The following is an 18,142-nucleotide window of genomic DNA, read 5'->3' on the forward strand; positions in this document are numbered from 1 at the left end:
CCAGTGGTGTGTGAGAAAAACATTTTCCACTTTTTTCGTTTCACTCAGCCAGTGGAAAATCACCCTTTTCCTCCCAATTAAAAAAAATAAATAAAATTAATAAAGCAAGCCCTTAGCCATACTACATGTAAATGAAACATAACACACACATAGCAACCTGGATAAGGCCTTTTAAGACTGGACTGAAACTGAACGAGATGAGTGACTGACTAACTAAACAGTTACAATAATTATTTTTTGTTGTTGAAAGGATTCTTTTAGTTGTTATGCTGTATTCTCCAAGGGGAGGAATGGTCTTGTTACAGTAAAGGTTTTAAAATGAGTGATGTGAACAAATGAACAAACAAGCAAACAAATGAATGCAGGAATGAGTTAGTAATCAATAATAAATTATTAATAGCTTGATTGACTGATTGACTGAAAGACGAGACCAATTTTCTCTGACTAAAGTAATAACTGACTAAATGAATGGTTGATTGGTTACTTAACTGAAAAAATAAATTTAAATATATTTCAGTCACTCAGTTGGTCAATAGGCCATTATTTTTCATGATGGTATCAATTGAATACAACTATCAGAATTCATTTCATTTTCCTTTTCAAATTTTTGTAATCCCAGTGGAAGGCAAAGAACAATAGCTCTAATTTGCAAGAGAAAACAACAACAACAAAAAAAACTGAAGGATTCTGGTAGCTGAAGTCAAAATAATGACTAATGACACCATAGTGAAAATATCCTATTACTGACAAAGTGACTGGCTGACTGGCTGGCTGGCTGACTGACTGACTGACTGACTGACTGACTGACTGACTGACTGACTGACTGACTGACTGACTGACTGACTGACTGACTGACTGACTGACTGACTGACTGACTGATGAAGAACTGGATAAACTCACAACAGAATACATGACTGTACCATTATAAACAGACTGTTTGAATATTTCTCAAAATACAAAATTCAAAACTCACATCTGAGAGAGTGAACTCCAGTACCACAGGTTCAGTACAAGAGCCTTTGAGGGGAGGCTGTAAGATGCTGTCCAGCAACAAGATGCCATTTAAATCCTTTCTCAGCCCAGACACTGAACCATTTGTGATGAACAGCTTCTCCACCTCAGGACAGAACCTACACTGTAGGGGTCCAGAGTTTACTATACAGAGAGAAAAATAAACACTGTATTCATTTCTGAGATGTTACTGAAAAGTACCTTTATTAATAAAGCCCTGTCTTCATCTCACATTCATACAAACTCTTACATTTCGTTACAGTGGTAAAAAAAGTAAAGTAAATAACATTTGCAGCACTGTATTTACCCTTGGCAGTGTTTACGTAGCACAAGTGCTAGTGGGGCCAAGCATTGAACTTCACAAAGAAATAATTTAAATTGAAAATAACATGGTTGAAAATCCCAACTAGCAGGAGTAGGACCAGCTGCCCAATTACAAGCGCGGCCGAGGAGTTGAACTCTTGCAACCCCCAGAGCTACATGTATGCAGCAGAAGCCTTGTGCTCCTGGGACAAATTGTTCAAAAGCCGATTAACACTAATCCCTGATTAAAAGTTAACTGAGGTTTCCATCTCGCGCGCTAAAATGTTTTTTATAAGCTAATTTGAAGCTTATGGTGAAGAAAAATCTAAGTTTAAACTGAGAAACAAAAATAATTTAAAAGAATCTTTATTGAATAGTAATTAAACTTGAATAAAAGTTTACGTTAATCCAGGATTAGCTTAATCGAGCTTTGAAAAACTGCGCCGGATTAGTCTGTGGGAGAGGGACCAGACAAAACAGCACCCTGGTTCTCCAGGTTGGGGGTTTGGCATAGGACTTACACGCTACTTTGTTATTGAATCCTTACAAAAGAGATTACTCCTAGTTTAATGGCCTAGCTCCCTCAAGTCTCCTGTACATGTAGCTCAGTGGTAGAGCATCCAAACTAGTAATCGGAAGGTCATAGGTGTGACTCCTGTTAGAAGAGCTGAGATTTCTTTTTTCCGAGTATTCCTGTGTCAATGACGGAATAATATACCATTCTTATTCTATTCCCCAGGCTTAAAATAAACCACCACATTTATTCCATCAAAATTATTCTCCTCAATGTTTTCTTAATGTGTTTCTTATGGTACAGGAAGAGAGAATTTGATTAAACATCAAGGCATTTCATCATTTGCAATCTTTCCCTTTTTTGTCATGAACTATAGAAACAATATAAGGAGAAACTAGATTCTGGTCAGTTAATTGGGCTGAAACAATAAAATGAAAGTTGTGGGAAAAACCCTTGAAGTTCACACTACAAAACACTTAGATTTAGAATTTGACAATCTCAACAACAATGAAGTTAATTGATATCGAATTCAATAATTACTCTTGTTTAATCCCACTTATTTTTATTGGATTTTGGTTGTAGCATAATGAAATCTTCCTAAAACACTGTTATGTGAAAGATCAATATTTTTAACATGCTGTCACTGTGTAAGCTTAAATATTACTCTGGATGAGAGCCATATGTGTAGCAGGTGAAAAAAAATGTCTGTAAAGAATCGAGAGAACGTATGTGGCGCGGCGAAATACAGCAATTTACCAGGAAATTTAAAAGAGAAAGTTATCAAAGGTGTGTTGATATAGATGCGATCACCCAACAATTACATGTAGTCGGCACGATTATGAATGAAATTACTCGGAAGTAACTGATTTCTTATCGAATTGCATTATTTTATAGTGAAATCCTACAAGAATGTGCATTCCCATGAAACAGAAACTACAAGTTCTACCGAGCATCTAATGATCTAATGCCTGATGCAATTTGCAATGAACCATGTCCAGTAAGGTTAATGCTGTAAGCTCAATAATGTTTGCCGCGGGGAAAAAGGTCTAGGAATAAAGTACAGCGCTTTTACAAAGTCAAATTTGTAGGACTGTAAGATGGTTACTCCCAGGTTTGTAATTACAGCTGTGCAGAACACGACAAAAAACCCGCAATCTTACAACCAAACCTTAAACACATGCTTAACTGTTAACACTGACCTGCCGGTGCAGTCCGCTTCAATCGCAGACTCGAACGCGCATCCACAACCTCGACCGTTCCATCATCGAGGGTACAGATAAAGCAGTTGGATGTGGGTGAAAATGTGACTGAGATTGGCCGGCCACTGAATTGAAGGCACCCTTCTTCCTCAACACACCACTCCTCCTCGGCCGCCATATTTGTGCTTCGACATGGTTTCAGGAATTACTTAGGCTCCAGGCCTGTTACACAGCATCCAAGCCTGCAGCAGGTCCGTTTTGCGTGCAAAAAGAATGACGTAAAGTTTTGAGACAGTACTTTTACTCAGATGTTGCTAGTCACGTTTTGCTAAGCACTTTGTCACAGTGCACACATGATAAAAGTCGAAAATAGATTCAGTTGCAATGCAGGTAACTTAACCTGCTGTGTGTGCAAGGTAATTTCTTTCTTAGTTTGTAGCTTTTAACGGAGTTTTTGAGCAATTAACTGCTCCAAAGTGGCTGAAGAAACTAAATAAATTTTAGCTTTTTGAAAGCAGTTTGGGGAGTCTTCGACTTGAAAGAAATAACACACACAGTGGTGTACCTGATTTAAATGAATGAACCTTAAAAGTATACTTGGTTTCTTTTTTTAATCGAAAATGGACATAATGCAAGCTAACTTGTATTTGTACTTCGGATAACAGATTGAACCTGAAAACACGGTTTACTCGGAAAATAAACAAATGTGTTTGTTTGAGAAAAGGGGCAGAGATTTCTCAGTTCTCAGTTTCAAAATAATCTCCCACCTATTCTCTTCTTCTGAAAAGAATAATGACAGTTAATCTGAATTATTTTTACATTATAATCCTTCCCCGTGCTGGTCATTCTTTCACATGGAGCTCGCACAAACTGTGAGTCACCACCGTTGCTAGTCGGTTTTCCAAGTAGAAGGCAATGTATAGGAAAATCGAAAGGTTCTTCCCTTTGGGTATTCCCATACATTCCCTTATATTTTGAAAACTAGCAAAGGTCTGATTCTCGTTTGGCACGATAATTAAAAATTTTGATGTAGGCTTTTAACGAAAACCCGGTTTCTTTTAGTAGTGGCAATGGATCTTTGTTTCCTTGCCCATATCAAAATTTTAAATCATCGTGACAAACCACTGCTTTCGATGCTCACACTGAACCTTCATTTAAAAACTTAAGAATTCTGAATCTTAAGGGTATCTATAAACTTCAAATAGGAAAATTTATGTATCAATATAAATCTGGCTTACTTCCTTATAGCTCCAATAACATGTTTTTGGTGACACGCCAAGTGCATTCCTATGGCACTAGAAGTTCGGAGCTTTTTTATTTACCACAATGCAGGACTAATATAAGAAAGTTCTCCACCAGTTCCCAAGGTCCTAATTTTTTTAGCTCTCTAAGTCTTAAAATTCGAGATGCAACAAGTACCGCTTCCTTTTGTAGTAAGCTGAAAGCATTCTTCTTATCATAGATATTTATTTATACATTTATTTATTTATTTATTTATTTATTTATTTATTTATTTATTTATTTAGTTACCTCTGCTTTTCACTTTCATTTTCGCTTTCTTAGCTCAACTATGATTAATTTGACTATGTTATATATTTTAAGATTTACTGTAGCTCTGCCATTGATTTTGGTCCCATGTGTAACTATGATAATTTGTTCTAATAACTTAACTGAGGGAGCCCATTCCTTATAAACCCGGTGGCTTCCCTTTGGCTTCCTCGCAATTAGCGTTTAAATAATTAGTTTTTCTTGCTTTTGTACAATTTATGGCAAAACAATAAACTGAACTGAAGGTCTATAGTCACTGGCCCCGGCTTTGAGTTCTGGTTGTGTTGTATGAGCCGTCACTGACAAGTGATGTTCATTTGTTTAATCGCAGCCTATAAGTATTCTCATATTTTAGAGTAAATCTTGATCCTTCGAGTCTCTGCATGTATCATGACAAAGGGTGAGCTTGGATCAATAATTTTTCATTCGCATATCAGAACGGCCAAAGTGCTATACTTTTGTAGGTGAGAAATTGATTAATTTCAACTACAAGTGGCTGTAGGTAGAAGTTTATCTTCATACAGGTGACAACAAGGAATTTATTTTTACTCTTCATCACAGAAGAAATAGGAGTGCAACAGGAAGTATACTAAGTTGTTGTTTCTTAAAAAAAATACTGACTATTCTTATTCCGGTTCAGGAATAACAGACCGCAGAATATCGGTTTCATACGTACGCAAATCCTCACAAACGCATTAAACCATCAAACGTCCCTACAAGAACTCAATTTCCTTTATTCTGCATGAGTGAACTGTATTCCGTTCCCGATTCCACTTCTTCCGAAAATAGAATTGTGAACATGAGTACTGTTCCGTGTATTTCTATTCCGCGAGTTTAAAATTTCATTATGCCCTGTTTTGTTATTTGCATTAGCATACTCATCTATTTTTACAACGTATCTACACGAAAGAAACTTATGCCAAATGCAACTTGTCAAGCACAATGCTGAGTACCAAGTGCTTCGTTTCTTTTGCCCTCGCACCGAAACGTAATCCCTGCCTTAGGTCCAATGTTACTGTAACAGCAATTTTGTTTCAAATAAAAACAAACATGAATCAAAAAGGCCCAGCATGGCAATACAAATTTGCCCTTTGCTTCCATTCGCCAATGCTGTTGCGTAACGATGCCGTAGTTCTCGGGTTTTTTCATTCGAACTACGCTTTATAGGGGAACGTTTTATCTCGAAATCCGCCATGCCAAATTCCATAGAAAGCTCCGACAGCCCGATAAAATCTGTCAAACGTTTCTCGACAGCCGTCATGCTGTATTGTTTTTCAAGATCGAAAGTGATCTTGTTCCTGTACCTTTCGAAAGCGGAATTCTCAGAACTTTAAAGGGAGGGGTTCACCGTTCTGTGCATGTTCATGAATCAAAATACTTTTTTCGCCTTTGCTCGCTATGACCCAAGGTCCCCCTCCCCCCCTCCTAAATCAGTAAAAGTTTCTGGATTCGCCCCTGAAAAAAACACTATCGAGCCATTCTCCATCAATCTCCAGGAGATGAGAACAATCAGTACTTGCAACCGCTCTGATCTGTTTCTTGTTAAAGTGGTGGCTTTGTGCTTTTGGCATGCGACATGGCCGAACGATTAGGGCGCATGACTAGCCAATTGCTGGAGTTGTTTCTTGATAGTCCCGAGTTCAACACCTCGTCTGCCCTTGTAAATAGCCAATTGGTGTGCTTCCTGCCAGTTGGGATTTTTAACCTGTTCTGTTGAATTTTTTTATTTATTCCCATCATTTGAGTGGAGTGCACGAGAAACTAGCTCTAGCTAAACGCGCCTCCACTATAAAAAAAGCATTCACATTACATTTAATTTTTTAAGTGCTACATATAGCCAAATTATTCTCGCAATTGGTTATATTATTCGTTTTGGTTTTGGGGTCCAGTAAAGAAATAATCAAAGCTCTGTCAAATATGGCCCTCTCACTGAGAAAAGGATGTAAGTAAATAAATAAATAAATAAATGATAAACAAATAGGTAAGTAAATAAATAAAAAATAACGTTGCGCACTAGTTTTCAGCATTTATTAAAATGCTTTGCACGTTACTTTAAAAGAGGGTTTTTTTAAACGTTAGTTTACATCTTCTACACAAACATGCAAAGCATAAAATACATCGAAAGTGGTGTACAATTTAAAACTCTTTTTAAAGATTTATCTCTATTTGAAGATTTTTCAGTGTGAAAGATAATAGTTCAAGATACTGCCATCACTTCTCAGTGATTTACTGAATGCCCTAACGAAAGGACAGCCAACATCAACAACAGTAAATGACGAGACCTACAAGCCTTTGCCTTAGATAAGTGTTAGAGCGATTATAGAAAGACTTCTAACGTGGTCAGTCCTTTACATTTCTTAAGGGCGATTTACACGGTACGACTTTGTCGCTGACGCATGCGACAAGCTTACGACAGGGCTACGACACGAATTGCCGTTCGTGTAAATCAAAACTACAACTCGCTTACGACTGTTATGCACGTCACAAAAAATGTCGTAGGATTTTAAAACATGTTTTAAAATCCTGCGACAATCGTAGGTATAGGCAATGTTAAATGACGAGAGTTGCGTGCGACTTTTTGCATGACGCGAGCAGCAATCGCATGCGACAGTCGTAAGAAAAAGTTGTACTGTCTAAATCGGCCTTTAGATAACTTTGGACAAATTTACTATTTTAATCTCAATTTAGCGTACTAAAAGCAGTATGCCATATTCAGCAGCATAAAAATAGTCTAAAATGTCGCTCCCAGTTAACATTGCAGCGAACTATCCCGTAGCTAATTTTCTTCCCCTGATAGCTAACCTGAATCGTGCGCTCGGTTTCCGCAACAACTTAGATAACAATGCAAATTGCCAAGATTTACCATAAATATAGGCACTATTATTTATATTTCCTAATAGTGTTACATTGGGAAATATTTGTTGCTCTTCAAAGAAGCTCCATGACTAATTAAGCGGTCCTTCTACAATTCTTCTCACAAAATATCATTTATACCTTGCATGTGGTTGTTACTTGCATGGTATTTGTCATATCTTATTAGAACGAATATAATTTTGACAGTATTTTAACAATTAGAAAAAACTTATGCACTCATGGTCCGGGCTGAGACCGATCTCATTTTTATGCTTATTAAAGAGGAACCACTTGGTTTTCTCTCTCTCCCTTTTTTTTTTTTTGTTTTTTTTTTGGTTTTACTTTTTGGCCTTACGTCCTTTTGAAGAGGAAATCAATGATAGCTCAGTAATTATCTCCATAAAATGAATCTTGATGTTAGTAAGAGAGTCATCTTCTTTGAACATTTCATTGTCATCCACAGCGCTACAAGACCGATGATCGTCAAAACACTCTTGAGGACATCGGGGAAAAGTGAAAACCTTTTTCTCGGGGTGCGAAGCGTCTGGCTCTGACGACTTGCCAATTAAACATAACTTCTCGGTAGAAGATAGCTGGTCTTCTTTGACACTTTCCTTAATATTCGCCGGATTACGGACATTTTCATCATCGCTGCATTCCTGGGAACAAAGTGGCTGCAAGAGTGGGTGGAAATCTTTGATGTTCTTTGAGGGCTCAAAAATTTCATAGTCAATTTTCTCTAAGCTTTCATCCCGCTGCGACTTCAAGCTGTAACTGAGAGACGGATTCTGTAGCATTGTTGATGTTGATAACAGTTTGTTAAAAAACAACTTCCTTCCAAAATTAAATTTGCCTGGAAACTCTTTGATTTTCTTCAAGAAGAAACTGTACATAAAAGTTCCAACTTCTGCATCTACAAAACCACCATCGCCCTGCTCTTCCCTTATCTCAGCATACGAATCGACCAAAACAGCCACAAAAACATTAATAAGGACGAACAATATGACAAGCAAAAAGGAGAACAAGAACAGTGGCCCAAGAAAAGGATATTTCAGATGTACCTCCACGTTATTTATCGATTTACCAACTGACATAAGAAGAACCACTCGCAAAGCCTTGAAAAAGGACGAAAACGACTCCAGCTTAACCCCAAAGCAAAGAAACCCAAACTGAGAGAATGCTAGGATAGCAATGGCCATCACCAAAGAGAATGACAAAATTGGCTGGGCTGATCGTCTGAGGGTTTCTTGCATTTGACATATGTGAGGATTAAATCGGATTAGCCTCAGTAGCTTTAACGTGATAATGAAAATTGCCATTGACAGCCAGAAGGTTTCCATGTCCAGTAAGCGTGCAATGGAGTCAGAACTGAAGGTATCGTAAGGATTCGTCTGGATGTCCTGCACATACAGACTGGTGTGTTTTCCTTTGAGGAATGACATAACCACCGCCACAAAGGAGACAGTAAGTAGGATCAGTTGTATCCAATTCCATACCTGAAACAGATACTTCTTCTGACGAAAGTACTTGACTATCTCAACGATGAAGAATACGACGATTGCAATAAGAAACAATAACTGGCACACCTCGTAAAACGACTGCATGTTACCGTCCATTGACGGATAAAGTGAAAGGACCCTCACATCTACTTTTGTTACGACCTGACCAGTTGCCAACCTTTCGTAGATATTTCTGACATTACAGAAGAGCGAGGAAGAAGGATCAAACAGAGTAAACTCTATGAAAACTGCAGCAGTACGCTCATCCACCCAGTTGTGCTCGCGCAGGTCTCTTACCACTTCTTCCGCAGATTTCCTGTTGTAACCGAGATCAGCCACATACCCACCTCCATCATAAGTCTCTGTAACAGCCTCGTGCGAAAGAGTGTTGATTTTAGACGAGGACTGATATCTCCACGGTTTTGGACAGATGTCATTAATTGACGAAAAATGACTTAAATTATTCAAAGGAATCCATTTTGGAAGGAGGTATGGGGTTCTGTCCTCGTTATCACTTGAGTAAGTCTGAAGACATCCAGGGAACATGTCATTTAAATGGGTGTCCAGCAGATCTGCGTGACAATCTTCCTCTATGGAGACAATCAACAGAAACAATCCATGAATTGAAAGCACATTCAAATGTCTTGTAAGACAGCTGTAAATCTAGTGATAGAGCATTGGATTAAAGAGCGGGTGAAGGTGATTTAAAAAGGTGTTGTCGTTCCCACCTACCTAGAAAGAAACGGGGCGAGGGAAGGTCTACGAAAGGTGGCCTGAATCATGTAACGTGCAATGATAACTTTTACCTCAAAATGGATAATGATCTCTGATTGTATTACTTCTTTTGAGAGCACAAATTGGCTTTAACACGGTCTGAGCCTATACACTCTGATTGAAAAAACGTTGTCCCGTGCAGAGTGTGAACGATGCGCAAATCTCGTGTTTTCCTCTCGTCCACAAGAAATATGCACATTTTCACGTGCTTTAATTTTATAGCAAAAATAATGCAAATAAGTTCACAGGTTAAATATTTTCCAGAAAGCTGTTGGGTGTTATCCTCCATGGTTTTACCTGACAACCTTTCTTCAACTGAGTGTGTAGGTAGTCTGAAATGTTCAGACTATTAATCAGAAATCCGAAGGGGCTCGATGGATACATTTGAATTGTTCACTGGTCAGCATTTATAACAAGAAGTCTTCCGAGGTCTCTCGGACGGGGAGTCACTTAACATATCAGCGGAGAAGCCTGAGGGAAAATTCCTGGCAATCGTTGTTTCCTTGAACAACCATTCGAGACACTCCACTTTGGAGTCATGTTGTCAATTACCGCATCTTTTTTTTTTCGACAATTGTCTTGTTTCTTTTGTGACGTATATTACCGGTAGACCGTGAAGATTTATATTCCAAATGTGAAATATCTATTTGTTTTAGCCTTACTTGTCTTCATTCTTAATTGCCTTAACCGTGGCATCCCCAGCAGAAATGTGCGCTTGTTGCTGATAAATCCTTCCTTGTACTTAGATAGCTCTCCATTATACCACGTGACCTCGTACAGACCAGTAAGTAAGACGTCATCCACCCACTCCCACAGAGAACTTGGATTTGCCACCTGGAGAAAAAAAAATATATAAAAAATATGCATAAGGGCTGTCAATAATATTTACACCTTTAAAACTATTATATTAGAATGTCCCAAGAACGGTATATCTCCTACTGTACAGAGATATTTTATGACTATGCGGGAAAAGTAGATCTTAGCAAGGGCTAATAAAATCCAGAAAGAAAATTGAAGGCAACCATGCAGTTTTCAGAGATGATTAAGCAGCAATAACTAAGAAAGAGTTAAAATACAAGACAACGTACGAAATTTTTTCCAAATTGAAAAGTAAATCTTAGCAAGGGCTAATAAAATCCAGAAAGAAAATTGAAGGCAACCATGCAGTTTTCAGAGATGATTAAGCAACAGTAACTAAAAAAGAGTTAAAATACAAGACAATGTAGACATTTTTTCCAAATTGAAGCTTGATTATCTTTGAAAATGTCGTGGCTAGCCCTAATTTTCTTTCGGATTCCAATAACACTTGCTAAGAACTGATTTTCCAGCGTAGTTATGAACCACGGAAAAATATCGTTGTTTTAGCATGCATTGCCTTTAAGAAACTCGAGTTTCTCGAACCATCCCGAAAATAATAATAATAATATAATAAAAAATAAAATACATCTTTTAAGAGGCGGCCTCCGTCACTAAAAAGTGGTTTTAAGGGGGGTCCTCTAAAATATAAAAAAATAGAAACAAGCAACATACAAAATCCCCTTGAATTAAGATATAAAAATACGTAAAAATAAAAATTAGGATCTACGATAAAAATATACACACTAACCTAATACAAGTCACATAAAAACTTATTTAGATTCCTTTTAAAAATCGCGTTAGGCATAGGTCTTTTTAATTCGCTTGGCTGAAATCGTTCTAAGTTCTAAAGTATGTAGTACATCTTCCCCATTCCGTTCGCCGCTTGGGAAGTCTTGGTAGGACGCCATTTCTGGTATTATAATTGCATATAATTATTAAAAGCGCAGAACGTATCCACGGTACCAAAAAGAGACACCGTCCTCAACAACATGTCGTGAGAAAGTGTAAAATAAAATATATCTTGGATACAGATTCTGTCTGTAATAAAGATTATTGGATTAGAGCAATGCCAACTCACCGAATGAAACTCATTACCAAACACGTTACTCGTAGACTTGGTAAACTGGTATCGAGAAGGGTGCTGATTTCCATAACAGACAACCAACAGCAGGAAGCTTAATACGAGGAATGAGACAATTTCTCTGATTGCCTCGAGCATATTCCATTCTTTCTTACTGGTGTCCTTTACTTCAGCCAGTTCATCCTCTTGAGGAGGCCTTGAAACTTTATTTTCACCTTCTTTGCTCATGAAGAGCGATGGCCCGATAACAGGATCCTGTTCAGGCGGCTTCTTTATCAGAAGAGATAGTAATGCTGCCAACGCGAGCACCTTGATTGGCTGGGTAATGAGGATATCTTGGACGAGGGACACTGAAATGGATGTCAGCCATTCATTTGATGTGTCTGCTCCCCACATTAAGCTGTAGAATACAGTAAAAGCGGCACCAGTCAAGGAAATTAGCAAGGCTAGGGACCAAGCGATGTACACAAAGCAAGGCGGAAGAAATCCGGGAGTCTTCACGTCTTTGTTTGTGTTTCTATAAAAGGATGTTTTATTGAATAATGCTTGCTTCGTGTTCCTGAATATCAAAACCACAAGCAAGTTAGCTGGAATAGCTATCACACTGCTTTGGATTCCAATTTTGATTTGAGTCCAGCTTATGACAAGAGGTCCAAACTTGAAGGTATCAGTGGGAGTACGATCAAATTGGTAAAACATTGCGTTGGTGACCATCGCTGTAAAAAGGAAAGACAAACAACATGTCAATCGCTGGCAACGGGTAAAAGGATTATGTGGTGGTCTCGTGAATATTGAAATCCAAATGTGTCCTTCTCCCAAGCTTCGGGCCGTTCTGGCGTAAAACAAGGGCTTGAAGGACGTGAGTTCGTCTTTCTCCGCGGCTTGAATGTCAAGCTCAATAGAACCTCCTCTCTCATCCAGGGAAAGCCATCGGTTCGCGAAAAAGTAACGCGTTTCATCCGTTTGCTGGTCCGTTATAACAACTTGTTGGAGAAACCAGGCCGGGCTGGATCCGGCATTATCATGCCAGATGCGTATATCGGTTAGTTTGCCTAATGATGATGGCACGGTTAACGTGAAATTGTTCACATTTCCTCGGGAAAAATACTTTCTCCGGGAAAATGGATCCGTCAACAGGATTCCTCCGCTGCTTCCTTGGCTCCCGTTTATGAGTATTCCGACATTGGCGGATGTTCCAAAGCCTTTCCACATGCCTGTCTGGACGCTTATATTGTAAGCATAACCCTCCGCTTGAGACTCCTTTAAAATTACATTTGCAACAACCTGAAAAAGTTGACAACCAAGTGCAATTATTTACCAGATACATATAACATGACCAGGTGAGGAAATCTAAAGGAAAGCCGGAAACCGTTTACTGTCTTAAGAGTTCCATTGGCCGAAAACTAAAAGTCGTTATTATTAAAGTATAGTTAGGGTGTACATAAAGACGAGAATTGTGGCGCTTTAATTACAAGAGGGGAGAGAACCTCGGATCAAGTTACAATTAATATTGATTCAACGTCTAAATTAGATTTACCGTCATAAACTAAACTGGCTACATTTGGAAGCATTTCCTTAATTAATCTTAAAGTTTCTTCAAATTTGACGTTTAATCATACTATTAATTAAATGTAGTGTAACTGAAGTGCTATATCAACAAAGAGTACGGGTAATTGAGAAATAAGTTAGATCCCCTCTCCCCACAGGTACAAAGCACCTTGCTGCATATTAAAGTAAAATGATGAGATATTAAGCCATTAAACGACATATCTTTGCCAAAATAGGATATACAATGTTTATCGATAGTCGTATGGAGAGAGCGAATGCTATTAGTGGTTTAGTGACCGCGAGGATAGTTCCATTAAAATTTCACGAGCCCTTGGGTCAGTGAAATTTGACAAAATGTTCAAATGTCACCAGTGTGTGTACATCCTTAATTACTAGAGTAATCATACGCTCAAGCAGTTTAAGGCCTGGGTTTGAAGGGTGTTCAGAAAATATGAATGATCCCCTATATCTTCGGTTTGTCTGCCTGAGACAGGATGAAATTTTCCCTGGATATTTAACTTGATGTTTTCTTTTGCCTTAACGTATAATTTTGATCACGTGACAGATCACGTGACAAAAAAATGAGAATTTCGTAAATCGGCGATATGGCGGCGAATTTTCTTTATAAAAATAACTGAATTAGTGTTTCCGAAGCAGATTTTAAATATTTAACTTTCTACGTTTGGAATGACTGTCCTTAAGCTTTTAAATTGGAGAAATTAACGATCAAAAGTTGAATTGTGGCCTAAAAAATGACCTTTGCCCCGATATTTTTTTTCTGGAGAACAATGGACGATCATTCCAAACGTGAAGCGATGGAGATATTTAATCTTTATTAGAAACGCGTTTTTGTTTGATGTTATCTCTTAAAACCGTCGCCTACCTGTCAAATCTTTGCTTTTTTCACAAAAATGATCACGTGACATGTCACGTGATCTATGCACTACTCATTATGCTTAGAAATTTTCAGAATGATGAGATCTTTTTATCTTCCAAATTTCAGTTCTGTGCCATTGAATTTGTTAAAGTTATCTAGAATAAACCATTTTTCCTCTTAAAAGCCCTTGACCCAGGCCTTAAACTGCTTGAGCGGTTGCACGTTTATCAGATGGCTGAAAAAATGGTGAATATACACGCCTTATTAGGTTGAAGCAGGCGAGTAATTTGCGGGTTGGCTGTAAATTTTCGGAAAGAAAAATATGCATACATTGTTCTCAAAAACACCTGGATTCATTCAAAAAACTTCTCAATGGTGAAAATATACCTGAAACTAAAACAAGCAGCGAATATTGTTGACTACGAGATTACAGTTTACGTGCAAACTTAGGTTGTTGTAAGGTCGGTTTGCACTGAAAACTGCTTGATTTACAGGATATTTCTGAGCCGAAGTTTGGTCGGTCCTGGCAATCAGTTTAAACAGGTTAACACTTAATGAATAAAATAATCGTTTGTATCACAATACAGTTACTTAAGTTGTAGATCGCAATCTACAATGTAAGTGACTATAAAAAAATAGAACTTAAGCTACTACATCGTGAGACAAACGATTATTTATTTATCGTTATAATTTCTACCACGATGACCAATAAACCCTTTCAAAGGTTCATACATGTTAGTTTACCGAATAAATTAGCTAGAAGATGGAACGACATGCTGAAAACAAGAATGGGTCTTGGATTTTGGTTGCTTCCAAGTTCCCTAAGACGTTGTTCGCCGTTTGCCCTCCTTCTTCGTTAGTATTCAAAGTTTTTTTCCCTTTCTTGTTGCGATCTGGCTGTAGCACTCGCCATAATTTGCCAGCTCTCGGCTAAGCAGTATTGAGCTATATATTCCAGACACATGAAAAAACTACAAATATACTGACCTTCTTGGCGTCTTTCTTGTCGGCCCGGCGAGCAAACACAAGTCCAACAAAGTAGACTCCGAATATGACACACACAGTTGTAAGAACCACAAAGTTTTTAGTCTCTCCAAGCCGTGTAAATTCAGTGAAAACTTTGTCGAAGTCGATGGGATTAGGAGCAACAAAAATATTTCCTCCAAATGCTGAAAGATGTGAGCACAAACACTGCAGATTTTCGCTTATGTCTTTCAATCCAACCTTCAAAAAAAAAAAAAAGGTACGTTACAGTAAATGAAAGGGTCACTGCTTTGCAACAAAGACTAGCCGTTAGTGAGAAACGAGAGGCTTTTTATCTGGGCGCTCTTTTTCTTTTCCAAAGAGAAAATTTTTCTCAGTGCAAACATAGATCGCAATGATCTCCCAATGCTTTTAACGAATTTACGATTAGATACAAACTATTTCAATCATCAAGCCTAAATTTTCATTCAACCACTTTCAGCGCCCTTTCTTTGCAGTTACTTCTAATTTCGGTGGTAAAATAAGCCCAGAATAAACATACCTTACACCCTTCATTTGTCCAGGTTTCTTTCACTTCAGACCAGTAAAGACAACTCCTCATTTTCACTGACATCGTGTAGTTCACATCACTGAGGGAATCATACGTTGGCACGATAACTTCTGGTGTCGGAGGAGGGGTTGTCGGGGGATCCTTGACACCGATGCAGGAACGTTTTTGTCGACCTTGGCTATCTTTACAGGACCTCTGTAAACGTCGGAGATTTTTTTGTACGTTTTTCGCATTTGCTTCTTGAGCCAGACGGATGCCAATATACTGGATTCCAATGTAACCAGTGACGTTACTTGACAATGAGAACACGTAGGGATTGCTAGAGCAATTGATGTAACCAATTCCAGGCGTAAACCCTTCGCACAATGAAACATCTGGAATTGTTGTTCTGAAGGTGTAGTTGTTCGGGGTTGGTTTCACAGCAGCACCCACAAAGACATCAAAGAAGGCATTGTCTTCTGGCGTTATTTTTACAAGCGCAGATTCAAAATCATTGTAGAGTGTAATCTTATGGTAGCGAATTGCACTAGAATCATTGTAAGGTTTGACAAAGAGATGGGCTTGGGAGTCATCTTCAATGGGCTCCTCAGGGTCCTTCTCTGGTATGATCAATTCAATGGGATGAGTTAAATCAGAGATGTTTAAGTGTGATCCATCCTGTTTCTTTAAATCCACACTCAGTACGGATGATTTTATGTCTTTGGAAGAGTTTGCCCAGACATAAGGATTCTTTTTCAAAGTCACCATCTATTGAAAGAAGGAAAGATGAAGTTGTAAAGATGACCAACCAGATTATTTTCTATGACTACGTGAATGAAATAAAAGAAGGTAGGAACAGATATAATGAAGGAATAAATTGTGACTAATGGACTGTACCAACGATTACTAAATCATACGAAAAGATAAATAAACCTAGACATGAAAAAGATATGCATTTCATAAATTATTAAAATAAATTCGCAAAAAAATGGGAAATTGCAGGAATACGTAACGGTTCTTTCCAACCAGACAACATAAACAAGTAAGTAGACGGGCAAGAAGACAAACGATAAACAAATCGACTGACGAACCAACCAAACGTCAGTCAGTCAGTTAGTTGGTCGGCCGGTCAGTCAGCCAATCAGTCAGACAGTTGGTTGATCTGTCAGTTAATCTGTAAATCAGTCAGCAAGTCAGTCAGTCCTTTAGTCCATCAGTCAGTTCGTTAGTCAGTAATTCAGTCAGTCAATCAGTCGGTCAGTCAGTCAGTCAGTCAGTTGGTCAGTCAGTCAGCCTGTCAGTCAGTTAGTCAACAAAGTAATCATTTTATTTATTCATCCATCCATTTATTCATTGCTCTTCTCTTTGGTTCTTTGGATCTTGCTCGTTTAAGAACTGTTTCGATTTATTTTCAGTGGAACAAATTCTGGAATTCTAGCGCTCTGAACTTTTATACTGCAACTCACCTGGGTGTCAACTGAAGTTAAGTTCGTTTCGTTGCTCCCGAATAGCACGTCAGTAGATGGAAAAACCACGCCGCCTTCTTCGTCGCTTCCATGAAACCTCTCCCTACCCAGTTTAGCTGGCGCTTGTCGTTTTAGTGTCATACCGATGGTCTTGCTCCGATATTGACTCTTTTTCTGGCCACTCATCTTAATGGAAAGCAATGCGGTGCCAAGTGTATCCACCAGTGTTAACGTTTTTTCCGTTAAGTTCTTAGCCTGTCATTCAATAGCGATTTATATTACTTTTAGACATGATAGAAGGTGATTTCTTTCACTTCAATAAAATGTAAACTCACTACACTGAAACTAATAATGGAAAATAAAACCTAAGAAATAGAAGTTTTAAGGTTTTTTGTCATCATTATCTTTCCCTTCCGTCCTATGGGTATATATGGGGCGTCCATACTTGGCTTCCATCGGTTTTGATCTTGTGTTGTGTTCTTTGCATCCAGTGTTATGTAAGTAGAACTAGTAGAGGGTCTAACTCTCGGCTATGATCTTTTACACGATAGTAGAATTATGTATGTGTATGTATGTAAGTAAATTATGAATGTTTAGGTAGAAATACCCAAAACGAAATGCATTTCAAAATAAGATCATTTCAAGTACACACGATGGCATTTACGACGGGGTTACTTCAAACAAGTAAAGAAAGGAACGAACGAAGAACCAAACAAACAAAAATGTCGACAGACAGAGAGACAGACAAAAGGACAGACGAACGATAAACAAAAAGAAACATCAAAACAAAAGAAGAGAAAACTTCGTTATTCACCCTGAAAAACCCTTTGGTGACTGTGTTTTGTTGAATAGCCCTTCTACGGAATCCTTTTGCTAAGTCGGTGTCTTCTTGCTGTACTGTAAGTTGACCGTAGCTGTGAGCAGTTATATCTGAAGAAGCATTCAACGTGTTTGATAATCCGCTTAAAATTTGGCCACCAACTTCATGGACAACATCCCTGTCTTGGGCGCGAGTCCGAAGGAAGGTGATCATCGTGGTCTGTAAAGTTGCAGCATCCTCCTGGATGAAAAGAGAAAAAGAAAGCAAAGACATTAAAA

At 38.3% G+C, this 18,142-nt stretch overlaps 2 protein-coding genes across 6 annotated transcripts in view; both read right to left on the bottom strand.

Annotated features, from left to right (window-relative positions):
• The window catches only part of LOC146467225 (dual E2 ubiquitin-conjugating enzyme/E3 ubiquitin-protein ligase BIRC6-like), a 47,330-nt gene extending 44,113 nt beyond the window's left edge, over window positions 1–3,217 (bottom strand). For all 5 annotated transcript variants that reach the window (XM_085126269.1, XM_085126273.1, XM_085126270.1 and 2 more), the window contains exons 1-2: window positions 3,028–3,217; window positions 974–1,155 (exon numbers count right to left, since the gene is read on the bottom strand). In XM_085126269.1, the coding sequence (XP_084982395.1) occupies window positions 974–1,155; window positions 3,028–3,205 (360 nt within the window). In that variant the 5' untranslated portion in view covers window positions 3,206–3,217. The remainder of the gene's footprint in view (window positions 1–973; window positions 1,156–3,027) is intronic.
• A 3,401-nt stretch (window positions 3,218–6,618) lies between these two features.
• The window catches only part of LOC146467226 (polycystin-1-like protein 2), a 31,612-nt gene continuing 20,088 nt past the window's right edge, over window positions 6,619–18,142 (bottom strand). The window contains exons 15-21 of the mRNA XM_085126024.1: window positions 17,859–18,104; window positions 17,045–17,299; window positions 15,591–16,346; window positions 15,053–15,289; window positions 11,638–12,924; window positions 10,364–10,535; window positions 6,619–9,517 (exon numbers count right to left, since the gene is read on the bottom strand). Coding sequence (XP_084982150.1) covers window positions 7,767–9,517; window positions 10,364–10,535; window positions 11,638–12,924; window positions 15,053–15,289; window positions 15,591–16,346; window positions 17,045–17,299; window positions 17,859–18,104 — 4,704 coding nt within the window. The 3' untranslated portion in view covers window positions 6,619–7,766. The remainder of the gene's footprint in view (window positions 9,518–10,363; window positions 10,536–11,637; window positions 12,925–15,052; window positions 15,290–15,590; window positions 16,347–17,044; window positions 17,300–17,858; window positions 18,105–18,142) is intronic.

This window comes from Pavona decussata, unplaced genomic scaffold (assembly GCF_977016875.1).
Source record: "Pavona decussata unplaced genomic scaffold, jaPavDecu1.1 SCAFFOLD_137, whole genome shotgun sequence".
Classification (NCBI taxonomy): Eukaryota; Metazoa; Cnidaria; class Anthozoa; order Scleractinia; family Agariciidae; genus Pavona; species Pavona decussata.